Source organism: Adiantum capillus-veneris, chromosome 2 (assembly GCF_014529385.1).
Source record: "Adiantum capillus-veneris isolate H3 chromosome 2, ASM1452938v2, whole genome shotgun sequence".
Taxonomy (NCBI): Eukaryota; Viridiplantae; Streptophyta; class Polypodiopsida; order Polypodiales; family Pteridaceae; genus Adiantum; species Adiantum capillus-veneris.
The window spans coordinates 122261520-122273630 of NC_140932.1; the positions used below are offsets into that span (position 1 = coordinate 122261520).

General features: G+C 45.0%; 1 protein-coding gene across 4 annotated transcripts in view; it reads right to left on the reverse strand.

Moving 5' to 3' along the window:
• Positions 1-12111, reverse strand: part of LOC147463511 (uncharacterized) — a 68599-nt gene that overhangs the window by 22570 nt on the left and 33918 nt on the right. For 2 of the 4 annotated variants that reach the window (XM_086489435.1, XM_086489429.1), the window contains exon 5: positions 2653-2763. The exons of the other annotated variants lie outside the window; for them this stretch is intronic. In XM_086489435.1, coding sequence (XP_086345561.1) covers positions 2653-2763 — 111 coding nt within the window. The remainder of the gene's footprint in view (positions 1-2652; positions 2764-12111) is intronic. 4 annotated transcript variants of the gene reach the window in all.

Below are 12111 nucleotides of genomic sequence, written 5' to 3' on the forward strand. Positions count from 1 at the left end.
CTAACCTCATTGCAGATTTGATCAACCACGAAGAACCGATCTTGGCTCTCGAGTTGAGGTCCAAAGACCCCCCTCAGGAAGAACCCCCTTAGGAAGAACCCCCTCAGAAAGAACCCTCTCAGGAAGAACTAATCTTGGCTCTCGAGCCTAGGTCCAAATAACCCTCACAGGAAGTACTATGTGTTCGCATGATTAGTCAACACGCATTGTACGAGTGTTTCATTCGTGATCGTTTCTTGTATTTTAGTCATCGTCTTTATGTAATCCCTTTTCCTAAGCATAACATATTGTACGTTGAGCATGTTTCACTCATGAATGAACACGGATGTATGCGGATTGTTCATGAAAAGCTGCATTCAAAGAAGTCACATTCCATGTCTCTTCCTTGGCACGACACAGTTGTAGAAAGAGCACAAGAAAGTATGAGCACCAAGCATGGGCATTTCCGTTGTGAATTGCCACAGTTAATTGATTTAGATCAAAAAGACAAGATTCGATCTCATTGTTTGCGTGTGTGTGGTGAATGGTTTGGCACTCAGTCTATTTGCTCATCTTCATAGCATACACAGTCTTTACAGAAGGCTAGATTTTTTCCAGTCACTTTACATGGAATGGGTATGTTCATGTTTTTGTGTTGGAAGTGGTACTGTATCACTCAAGGAAAGAACTTCCAGGATCGACGAAGAGTCAAGGGCCGAGGAAGAGTCCCTTCCAAGATTCCGGATGCTATTGGCGATCTCCCTCGACGCCATACAGTTTGGTACCAGTACCTCACTTTGAGCAAACCTCCATGGCAAAAAATTTCTGAAACCACTTCCAACATAAAAACATGAACATACCTATTCCATGTAAAGTGACTGGAAAAAATCTCGTCTTCCTAAAAGACCGTGCATGCAATGTAGATGAACAAATAGACGAAGTTCAAGCATTCAAGGAGCTACAGATGATTTTGTGTCGCTTTAGGCGCGGCCCAAAGAAGAAGGCATTGCAGACATATATGAAGTTCAAGTATCGCACGACCCACACATCAGAGTGGGCCGGCGAAGAGTCCTTTCTAGGATTCCGGATGTTATTGGCGATCTCCCTCGACGCCATACATTTTGGTACCAGTACCTCACTTTGAAAAGGAGGGGATGTCACGTGACACATCCAACCCTATGTGTCCGTGGACAAGCTACAGCATGACCAGGGTTCAGTTCAGTCAAGTCAGTCTAGAATAGAAAGTGATCTGGCACTTTTGTGAGTCTGTTCGCAGACCGTGCATGACCAGTCACTTAGATTAGATGCATATCCTCTTGTTGCACACAGCATGACCATCAAATTACAGTCAGAACCCATCAGTAGCATTTTTACAGTGCATAGACCTATTTTTCCTATTTTTTACATTTTTCACTTATTATTTTTAAGTGACTTTGTTGGAAAGTAGGTAGGGCAATTTTGCTAAGTTTGTATATAAGCAAACCTAGCGCTAACACTTTCTGGCAGAAGAGGCAGCAGGAGCACCTTGCTCAACAGGCAACTTCTCAACAAGACCAACCCCCGCGACAACTCTAGCGTTTTCAGCATTACAGAAGGCCTAGCGTTTTTGCATCAGATCAGCCAGCGTTTTTGCACTTGCAGATTCACGGCGACAATGGACACCAAATCAGCCCTAGCGTAAGCAGATTCCCCCCACAACAGCAGATCAGCCCTAGCGTTAGCAGATTTCCACCGCAGAACCCCAAATCAGCCTAGCGTTTTTGGATCAGCCAGAGACCTAGCGTTTATGCAAATCTTCGCGACAGAAGCAGCAGTAGCACCAGCGTTTTCAGTTTTCAGCAGTCAGACTCTGCAGTAGAACCCCCGAGCCTCGCAGATCTCACCTTTCCGCAGCAGATACTCGCCGCACGGTCAGATCCCGCAAGGTTTGCAGATTCAGCCCGGAAAACGCAAATTTCAGCATCTGCATTTTCAGCGCGTCGTCATTGCATCGTCGTCATCGCCGTTGTCACCGATAGAGAGTCAGAATTCAGCAGATAAACCACCTGTGCAACACAAACAGAATCATACCAAGAACGAGCTGACATTTAAACTACAGCAGCAGTTATTTCATGCTTACTTTAGATACCTTTCTCTAAGTTGTAGCATAAACCTTACAAGCTCTGCTGCAAGTGGGCAAACTTTAAGCAATACTAGACCATAGCACCTCATCTCTCCAAACATTACTCACTCAAAAACTCAGCTCACTAAAAAAAATGGAAGACAAGAATTCAAAACTGAAAAAGCTTGTACGCTAGAAATCCTGAAAAATTGATATGTTTCAAATCATACGCAGTCATTGCGAGTGTACATTAATAAAGTTGTTCAGAACCTAGGCCTGCATCCCATATGAAAGGCTACTAAGTAGACCCTTTGCTAAGCATCCACTTACAATTAACAACGTCATATTTCTACCTTCCTGGGTACAAATAACAATAAGGCTGAAATTTTTCAACAAACACTAATGTGCCAACCCATGAATTCTTGAGCACCAACTAAGTGAATTCTTTATCACCAAATGACACTGTAGAGACCATTTAATTCTCTCTGGTAAAATGAAGCCTATGGAGATATCGGCACTATTTGCCATCCAAGAATTGATCAAACTCAGCCGACAAGACATTCATGATCTACCTGAAAAATGTAAAGAGATGCAAAAGCATCTGTTGCTGCGTATTGAAGTTGCGCCTCTGACAATTTTTTCACCTCCCAGTCACCCATGCGGATGCTTCTATTCTTGTCAACCTGCAAGAGGCTTGCATCATTTTCAGTTACAAAAACTGCTGTATGAATGTTCTCCATGTCTTTTCATTGCAACACACATAACATCTCCTTGCGATTTATATTCAAGCATGCTACAAACAAGCAGTTTATAACTGACAAAAACCTACGGCCCCTCAGAGCAGATGATCTTCATTCAAGAAGATGCTATCAGAAAAATTCCAGCAAGGAGACACATGATTCAACTACCAACATCTATCTTTCAAACCTCAAAACATAGCTAAACCCCCATGCTTGCTTTGGGCCATTTGCTTATGCATGGGGTAAAACTTTTGGGTTATTGTCCCATGAGACATGGGTCTTGCTATCAAGGAGTAAGACTGTCAGTATCTAAAAGTATCTGAACTTATGACTTGCAACAATGGACAGATGACGTTTACAAAAGAAAACCTATGAACAAAAACGAGCACCCATCAAGAGATGAGCATATGATTGCCCCAACTGCCTAAAACACTCTAAACAACCAATCTACTTGACTGCCCCTAATCACACCTAAAGCAATATCTCCGTCAGACTAACAATCAATTGCAGCTTAACAAACCTTGGAATTCCAACATGATTTCAAGACTTACAAACCACTGCATTTGGGATAAGCATGCTAGGCTGAGATAAGTATAATTTCTTGTATTGATTAGCTTTAATCATCAAACACGGTAAGAAATGACCTCATCCGACATCGTCTGACCCTTTTGAGATTGAAGAGTGCAACATTCAATAGAATTTCCTGTGATTGATTGTAGTTAATTAAGGAAGAATTATGATAGCCCAAAAGTAATCATGGCATGTTTTGACTCTCAATAGAAGTGGCAGCAAAAGGCATGTTGATCCTTGTTTTATGGTTGTGTATGGTTGCCATCAGCCAATGATGTGGCAGATTGATGACGTAGAAATCCAGGTGCACATGGGGTGTCATCACGAAGAGCTCATCAAGTGCTTTCCAAAAAGCAAATTGAAAATGATAAGCAGGCTTCCGAAAGAGGGTTCGCAAATCAGCCAGAGATAATGCTTTTTGGCCAGAAAAGCTTCAGCTTCATGCATAGAGGGGGCTGACTTGGAAGCCGAGCTTTTGGAGAAAATTTTTCTTTTGAACCAGTGCAAGTGAAAGATGATTCATGCTATGAGCTACCTGATTGTGGGGTTCACAGATTGGATGTGTGCTAAGAGGTGAGCCGCTTTGATCTTGGCTAGGGGGATGACTTGGCAGATAGTCCTCCATGTACAAGATTGTCTCTGAGACCTTAGATTAGAGGAGTTTTTTCTAGTAAAGCTCCAACCAGATATTCTGTCACAAAGTAATTATTGGCCACATTGTAGTAGAATTGGAACAAAACCGTATAGCCCATCTCTGTGTTAGAATTTTGGAGGTCATGTCCTGGGTTTCTTGTGTCACGTGCACATCTAACCCTATGTGCATGTGGACAAGCTAACTCCTACTTCTAGGGTTTAGGACAGCCTATGAACTGTTTTGGCACCCTTGTGAGCATGTACGTAAAACGTGCATGTCCAGGCACTTTAGAGTAGCTACATACCCTCTAATTGCACATGAGCACAGCCAGTGTCTACTAGGTGTAGACACTAGGGAGTGTTGGTGCTGCTGATGGGAAAACGTTGGTCAAGCTGATCCTGTGGGCTGGCTGCCCCCGAGGTGCTGTACTGACTTCTGATGATCTAAGGTGACCCCAAGGGTCTCCTGTATATGTCACAAATTGCTGACGTGTCAAGCCTTGAAGAATGGAGCCAACTTGCACATGCCGGCCGAGGGGCCTAAACCCTAAGAAGAACAAGCAACAGAAGAAGAAGTCCTACCAACTTATGGGACCCCGTCCGATCGGGCCCCAAGTGACATAAAGAATTAAAATAAAGCAAGACCCGCAACTGATGACGTGGTAGATTTTCGGAAATTACGCTGACAGAGCTGACGTGGCAGGCTGTACGGATTTCCACGTTTTTGCGCTGAATGCTGACATGGCAGTTTTACGGAATTCCGTGATTTACGTTGGCAGCTTTTTGGCATTGCTTTTGGACCAGAAGCTTTTGAGTTTGAAGGCTTTTCATGTAAACTGCTTTTCATAGGCCAAGGGCCTTTAAATATGTGCTAAGGGCTCATTCTTTGGCATGCTTCTTGGAGAAGGTGCAAAGTCTGGAGTATCGGCTTGTACTATGTTGATGCAATATAAAGAAATATCGGAAGGGGCGCCAAGGTTTGGGGCCAATACTCTCTGGGGTGGAATTCCGCCAATCCGTGTCTCTCTCTCTCTCAATTCAATTGTTACTGAAGTTGTTCAATCTGTTCTTTTCTATTGGCACGTGGTGCCTGTCTTGTGACGGTGGTATCAGAGCATCAGGCGTATGCTTTTCTGAAAGCATACCGGTCCTACCAAAGAGCAGACAGAGCAAGATCGCATTTCCAAAGTTCATTGGAAATTTTAGCTTCGTGCTCCGACCCCGGAGCTATTAGTCACTCCCACCCTTACTTACTTCATCGCGCATCGGGCGCGCTCCCGTCTTCATCGCACTGTCTTATAGGGCATAAGTCATAAAGAACCCAAGACATGGAATTCATGGATTCAGCAAAATATTTGTAGTTTCTGCTCAACGAGCTTCATGACATAAAGCATACCGGTCCTACCAAAGAGCAGACAGAGCAAGATCGCATTTCCAAAGTTCTATGGAAATTTTAGCTTCGTGCTCCGACCCCGGAGCTATTAGTCACTCCCACCCTTACTTCATCACGCATCGGGCGCGCTCTCGTCTTCATCGCTCTGTCTTACAGGGCATAAGCCATAAAGAATCCAAGACGTGGAATTCATGGATTCAGCAGAATATTTGCAGTTTCTACTCAACGAGCTTCATGACATTCTTTCGCGGCATCCTCAGCAGAATCTTCCGATGCTGCAAAGTTTTCAACAATTTTTGAACTACATGTTACCCCCTCTAATGCCCTAGATGGTACCTCCTCCTCCGACACCAGAAAGTACGACAACCTCCAATTAGCAACCTTCTCAGCCGTCTGTTCCAATCGGGGGAGTCTTCAGGAATATGGTGAAGCAATCTGACCCTGATCCAATGCAACCGCCTTTGCCACTGCCATTGCCCCCACCTCTACCACCACAGCCACCAGGCTACAATGGTTGGAGCCCATATGGATACCCTTATTATCCATACCTGGGATATGCGCCTAGCCAACCCAAAGATTTCAAAGATGACGGCACGACAATCAAATTTTTCACTTTTCCCAGGTTGAAAGATCGCAAGAAAGCATTACGTTCCTACAGCAATTCAACAGCATCTATGCTTTGGGGACTATACAGAAGAATCCAAGATTTCTCGAGCAGCGGGATTTCTTAAAGATAATGCTATGCAATGGTGGAGTTCAATCGCGACACAACCGCATGCTCCAAGGACCTCGCAAGCTTTCAAGACAGTTTTTGCACGTAGTTACATGACTTCGATGTTTGAAGTCCGGATTTTGGCAAAGTGAGGCAACTTGAAAATGCTTGCCACCAAAACCATGGACGACTATAACCAAAGGTTTCTCGACGTGTACCTTCCGGTGTCCTTTAAGTTCATTTCCTTGGAGCACCAGTGCGAGCGCTACACCATTGGACTACCATCACCATTGCAGGAATATTGTCTCTCCAAGCAAGTCTCTACCATGCAACAGCTTATGGACCATGCCGGGGTCGGCTACAAGCTCATGAAAGAAAAGTTGGAGTTTACCACAGAAGAACCTCCGGCCACTAACCACAACTCCCGGCAACAACGAACAAATTCTCAAGAATCCCGTGAAAACCAACCTCAATGGCCTCGTCTGACACAACGTCAACGAAACGCCTTGTTACAAGAAGGCCGATGCTTCGAATGTTTCCAAACAGGGCATACGTTCAAACAATGTCCTGAGCGAGCCTCGACGTCCTCAGTACAACCTTCTGCTCCCATGTTAAACAAATCCCCGGGGCCACCTCCGGCCAAGAGGGCTAGACCTGCTATTGGACTAGTACCTGATATTTATGGTATACACCTCGAGAGTTTTAATGAATTATGCAGAGCTTATGGAAAAGTCAACGGCTTGAACGCCCTTACTTTCTTTGGCCCCGGAGCTATGGAGAACTTCATCCATCGAGAATTCTTGAAGCAGATGCACTTTGATTATGATGCAGAGGGTGGAGAAATCGAAGTTGAGCTAGCCACGGGGCAAACTCAGAAAGTGGTACCGCTCATTGGTGCACTTCCAATGACTATACAAGATTATCATGGAAAAGCCGATTTCCACATTATGAAGTTGGGCAAATGCGACGTTCTCTTGGGCATGCCCTAGCACGACAAGAATGATGCAACTCTCCAGGTCCGGAACCGAACCATCACCGTGATGCAGAAGGGCAAGCCAGTTGTCCGAAGAAAGCCCTGAACGACCTCTCTAGTTGTTCTCTAGTTAGATACTTTTGAACCATAGTAACAAGGAATGGTTGTTTTTAGGTCCCCGTTCCCATCTCACTTTCCGTTCCGAATCCTCGTTCCGTGTTTCAAACATGAGTATCCGAAACAGGGAATGGCATTTCATGCATGTTGCCGTTCCCCGTTCCCCGTGTCGATTTCCCATTCTAGGTAATTGTGTTTTGAATATTGTTTGAGAAAGTATTGTTTGAAATGGATGCTATCAGTTTTAAACCTGTCTTGGTGCCGATTTGAATTGTTTGACTCTTGTTTTAAATACTGGTTTCAACGATTGGTGATTTTACTCCCGGGTGGAGAAGTGAGAAATACTGTTTTGGTACTATTTGAACCTCGGAACGACGCAGGCTAATGCCTGGGGAGCGTTTCGTTGTATGTTTGAAAACCTCGGAATGACGCAGGCCGATGTCTGGGGAGCATTCCACTGTATGCTAGAAAACCTTCGAACGACGCAGGCCGATGCCTGGGGAGCGTTTGGTTGTATACTTGAGCCTCCAAGCGACGCAGACTCCGGTATGGGGAGCGTTTGGTTGTACAGTCCGTTGAGCTCATGGCCCAGACCTTTTTAGGTTATTTGCGGGAGGAGTGACGAGGTAGTCGTTGAGTAGCTTCATACCGCAAACCGTTTGTCTCAGGGAAGTGCTCGGCGGCGCTGTTTGTTGTGTCTTGAACATGCATATGTGAGCATTTGTGTTGCATTGTGATGTGCCAACCACTGAATATTCCTAATTGGATGAGATTGCTTGAGTATGTAATTTTAGCAAATCGAGACACCCGTGGAAGATCAGTGCGTCTGGGTGTGATGGCTAATTTTACTACACCAGCATATCAAGAGTTTCGAACTGGACAAAAGGAGAAGCCAACTCCTTGATCAAAAGAGCCGAAAGGAGAAGCCAACTCCTTGATCAAAAGCGTCGAAAGGAGAAGCCAACTCCTTAACAAAAAAAATAGCAAACTGATTGTCCCTCCGAATGTCCTTCGGAAAATTTTTGAGCTAACTTGAGTTGTTTTGCAGATATGTTGTAATCGCGGACAATTACTTTCTTTCAAGAAGAGGGGATGTCACAAATCGCTGACGTGTCAAGCCCTGAAGAATGGAGCCAACTTGCAAATGCCGGCCGAGGGGCCTAAACCCTAAGAAGAACAAGCAACAGAAGGAGAAGTCCTACCAACTTATGGGACCCCGTCCGATGGGGCCCCAAGTGACATAAAGAATTAAAATAAAGCAGGATCCGCAACTAATGGCGTGGCAGGTTTCTGAAAATTACGCTGACAGTGATGACGTGGCAGGCTGTACGGATTTCCGTGTTTTACGTTGATTGCTGACGTGGCAGCTGTACGGAATTCTGTGGTGCAACGGAAGTGAATGTTGAACTTTGCTCAAGATGAGTGCTCCGAACTGTGGTCAAGGTTCCTATTACTTACGGAAGGGAGAGCCTTCCGTTCCTTTAGTGAGAGTGCAATGGACACAAACAAAGTGATGAACACTGTGAATGAAGGTGCTGAGACTGAGAGATAGAGAGAGAAGAATACGACACCAGAATGTTGTCAAACCCTCCTCCGAAGGCCCCACTCTCTATGGCGAGAGCGGTCTACTATTGATTCCACAAATCTCTACAATGCTTTGGACTTGCCGACGATGTCGACGACGATGAGGACGACGACAAGACAGGCTGAAATCTGAAAATGCTAAGGGCTGAAATCTGCAAATCTTATCTGTTGATTCTGACTCTATGTCGGTGACGATGTCAATGGCGATGCGACGACGACGCGCTGAAAATGCAGATGCTGAAATCTGCGTTTTCCGGGCTGAAACTGCAAACTACGCTGGATCTGACCGTGCGGCTAGGATTTGCTGCGGGAAGGTGAGATCTGCGAGGTTTGGGACTTCTACTGCAATGTCTGACTGCTGAAAACTGGAAACGTTGGTGCTTACTTAGGTTCCGTCGCGATGAATCTGCAAAACGCCGAGGCTGATCTGCAACCAAAAACGCTAGGGCTGGTTCTGTCTTGCTGGAGAAATCTGCTAACGCTAGGACTGATCTGCTGTGTTGCTGTGGAATCTGCTAACGCTAGGGCTAATCTGCTATCTTGCTATCGCTGGGGCTGATCTATCATGCAAAACCGCTGGGCTTTCAGATGGGCTGAAAACGCTAGGTCTGTTGTGGGAAGGTGGTCTTGCTGAGAAGGTGCCTGTTGAACACGAAGGTCTTGCTGCCTTTCTGCCAAAAAGTGATGGCGCTAGGTTTGCTTATATACTTGGCTACTATATTTGCCCTACCTAGTTCCCAACAAAAGTCACTTAAACATAATAAGAAAAATAGGGAAAATAGGTCTATGTACTGTAAAAATGCTCTTGATGGGTTTTGATGGAAATCTAATGATCATGTTGTGTGCAACCATAGGATATGCATCTAATCTAAGTGCCTCGACATGCACGGTCTGCGAACACTCACAAAAGTGCCAATACACTTCTTAAGCTAGGCTGACTGAACTGAACTGAACCCATGTCATGAAGTAGCTTGTCCACATACACATAGGGTTAGATGTGCACGTGACATTACGCTGGCAGTTTTTTGGCATTGCTTTTGGACTGGGAGCTTTTGAGTTTGAAGGCTTTTCATGTAAACTACTTTTCATAGGCCAAGGGCCTTTAAATATGTGCTAAGGGCTCATTCTTTGGCATGGAGAAGGTGCAGAGTCTGGAGCACCATCTTGTACTGTGTTGATGCAATATAAAGAAATACCGAAAGGGGCGCCAAGGTTTGGGGCCAATACTCTCTAGGGTGGAATTCCGCCACTCCGGGTCTCTCTCTCTCAATTCAGTTGTTATTGAATTGCTAAAAGTCTTTTCAATCTGTTCTTTTCTATTGGCACGTGGTGCCCGTCTTGTGACAGTATAGGTCTTTAATGCTGGGTAAAGCAGTTCTACAAGAGGAACCCCACAACTTGCTATATTATGGCTAAAAGGTAAATTATTTATGAGTTAATACACTCACTTATAAGAAGTGCTTCATATTCAATTGACTACCTAGGCTTGGTACTATTCTATTGTATGGGAGTCTTTTCAGCCATCAACCCTCATTATTCTTCTTTCTGCTCCTCTGTCAATTGGGGACATGTATCTTTCTTTCCTCTTCTTCTGTCATCACTTGTTGAAGGCTGATCTGTTGGATAAGTCAAGTTACCTGAATGCATAGCAAATCCTTGCTTAGCATGGCCCATCAACTGCTGTATGGACTCAGATTTCTGTAGCAAGCAGTAATCTCGTATCTCTTTGGGCAGTCCACAACAAAATCGCTCAATTTGCTGCTTAAAACTGATCTTTTTAAAAGATGAGGCAGGTAGAAAAACATCCCAAAATCTCTCGCAATAAGTATCCAAAGTATCTCCCTTGGTCATCCGAAGATGATTCCAAGCGGTAATTGCATCACGTTCGTACTCCAACATGAGCCACAAGGAAATAAAAAGTCTCTTGAACTTTAGCCACTTGGTTGGTGCTTCTTTTCGTAACAAAAGTGTGGACCACCATGTGCGTGCATTTCCTTTCAAATAGGATGTTGCCCTCCTGATCTTGGAGTGCTTTGAGTAACGGCCTCCAGAAAAAGCTATGTCAAACTGCTAAATAAAAGCGAGGACCTTGTCAAACTGCTGAATAAAAGCGAGGGCCTTGTGAGCATCTCGAAGGCCTGAAAAGGTATCAAAATTTTAGTGCTTATCCACCCTCCTTGAATTCTTTGATCATCTTGCTCTTATTCTCAAGAAAGTCATATTGATTGGCTCTATAAAAGTGCGTTCTCTTAGAATAAAACATCTGATATCACAGTCTTAACTCTCGGAAGAGGATGAATCCTCCTCAGAATTGTCAAAAAATTTCCGAGATCTACTGCTTTTCTTGGCCTTCTTGTTCTTTCCATGTCTTTGGTTCTGTCCCTACCACATGGCATGTCAACGAAAAACGCAGGGGTCCGTACTTCTCCCACGTCAGCATGCCAGTGTAATTTGCGGAGATCTGTACTATTGTCCATGTCATCAACTGGTCCGGGTGGTCATGCCACGTCATCAGTTTGTGGCATGATCTCCACCATCCGATCGCCAGGATGAAATAGGAGTGAACTAGGATGAACTAGGGGTGAACTAAACTCGGAGCGAACTCGGGCATGAACAACGGTATTGGTATGTCTGGCGTGCCGTATGGTCACCAACACCCTCTAGTGTGGCAGTAGGGCTTTCGTGTGGCAAACAAGAGGTCCCCCCCGGTGCCCCGCAAGGCCGATGAACTAGGGGTGAGCTCGGGGTAGGCTAAACTCGCAGTGAACTCAGGGTGCCGTTTCTGCCCCTAGTTCACCCTAGTTCACTCCTAATTCATGCTAGTTCACTCCTAGTTCACCATGGCGATCAGAGGGCGGAGATCAAAGCTGCACGCCCTCCCTCAATTTAAGCCCTTCAATCCCCCCCAGGGCCCCAATGTAATAGCGTTGGACACTCCAAGCCAAGGATCTACTGCAATACACGTGAGAAAACTGAAAGAACTGAACAAAACTCAGAGAGACTACACGGCACAACGGAGTTCCGCGCCCAAAGAGACTCGCCCCAAAGACTGGCGCCCCTTCTCGGTATTTCTTTATTATTATGCTTCACAAAGTACAATGTCTGAGGATCCTCTTCTCCCAACAGTGCTCCCAGGCTAATCTATTGGAAAAGAGGCCCTCGCAATTCTTATAAAGGCCCTTGGCCCAAAAGCAATATATGAAAAGCTACAAGTCCAAAAGCATCTGGCTCCAAAGGCTACCGCTACCAGCAGCCATCGCATTTTGTGGTAATCCATACAGCCTACCACGTCATCAACATAAAACGCAG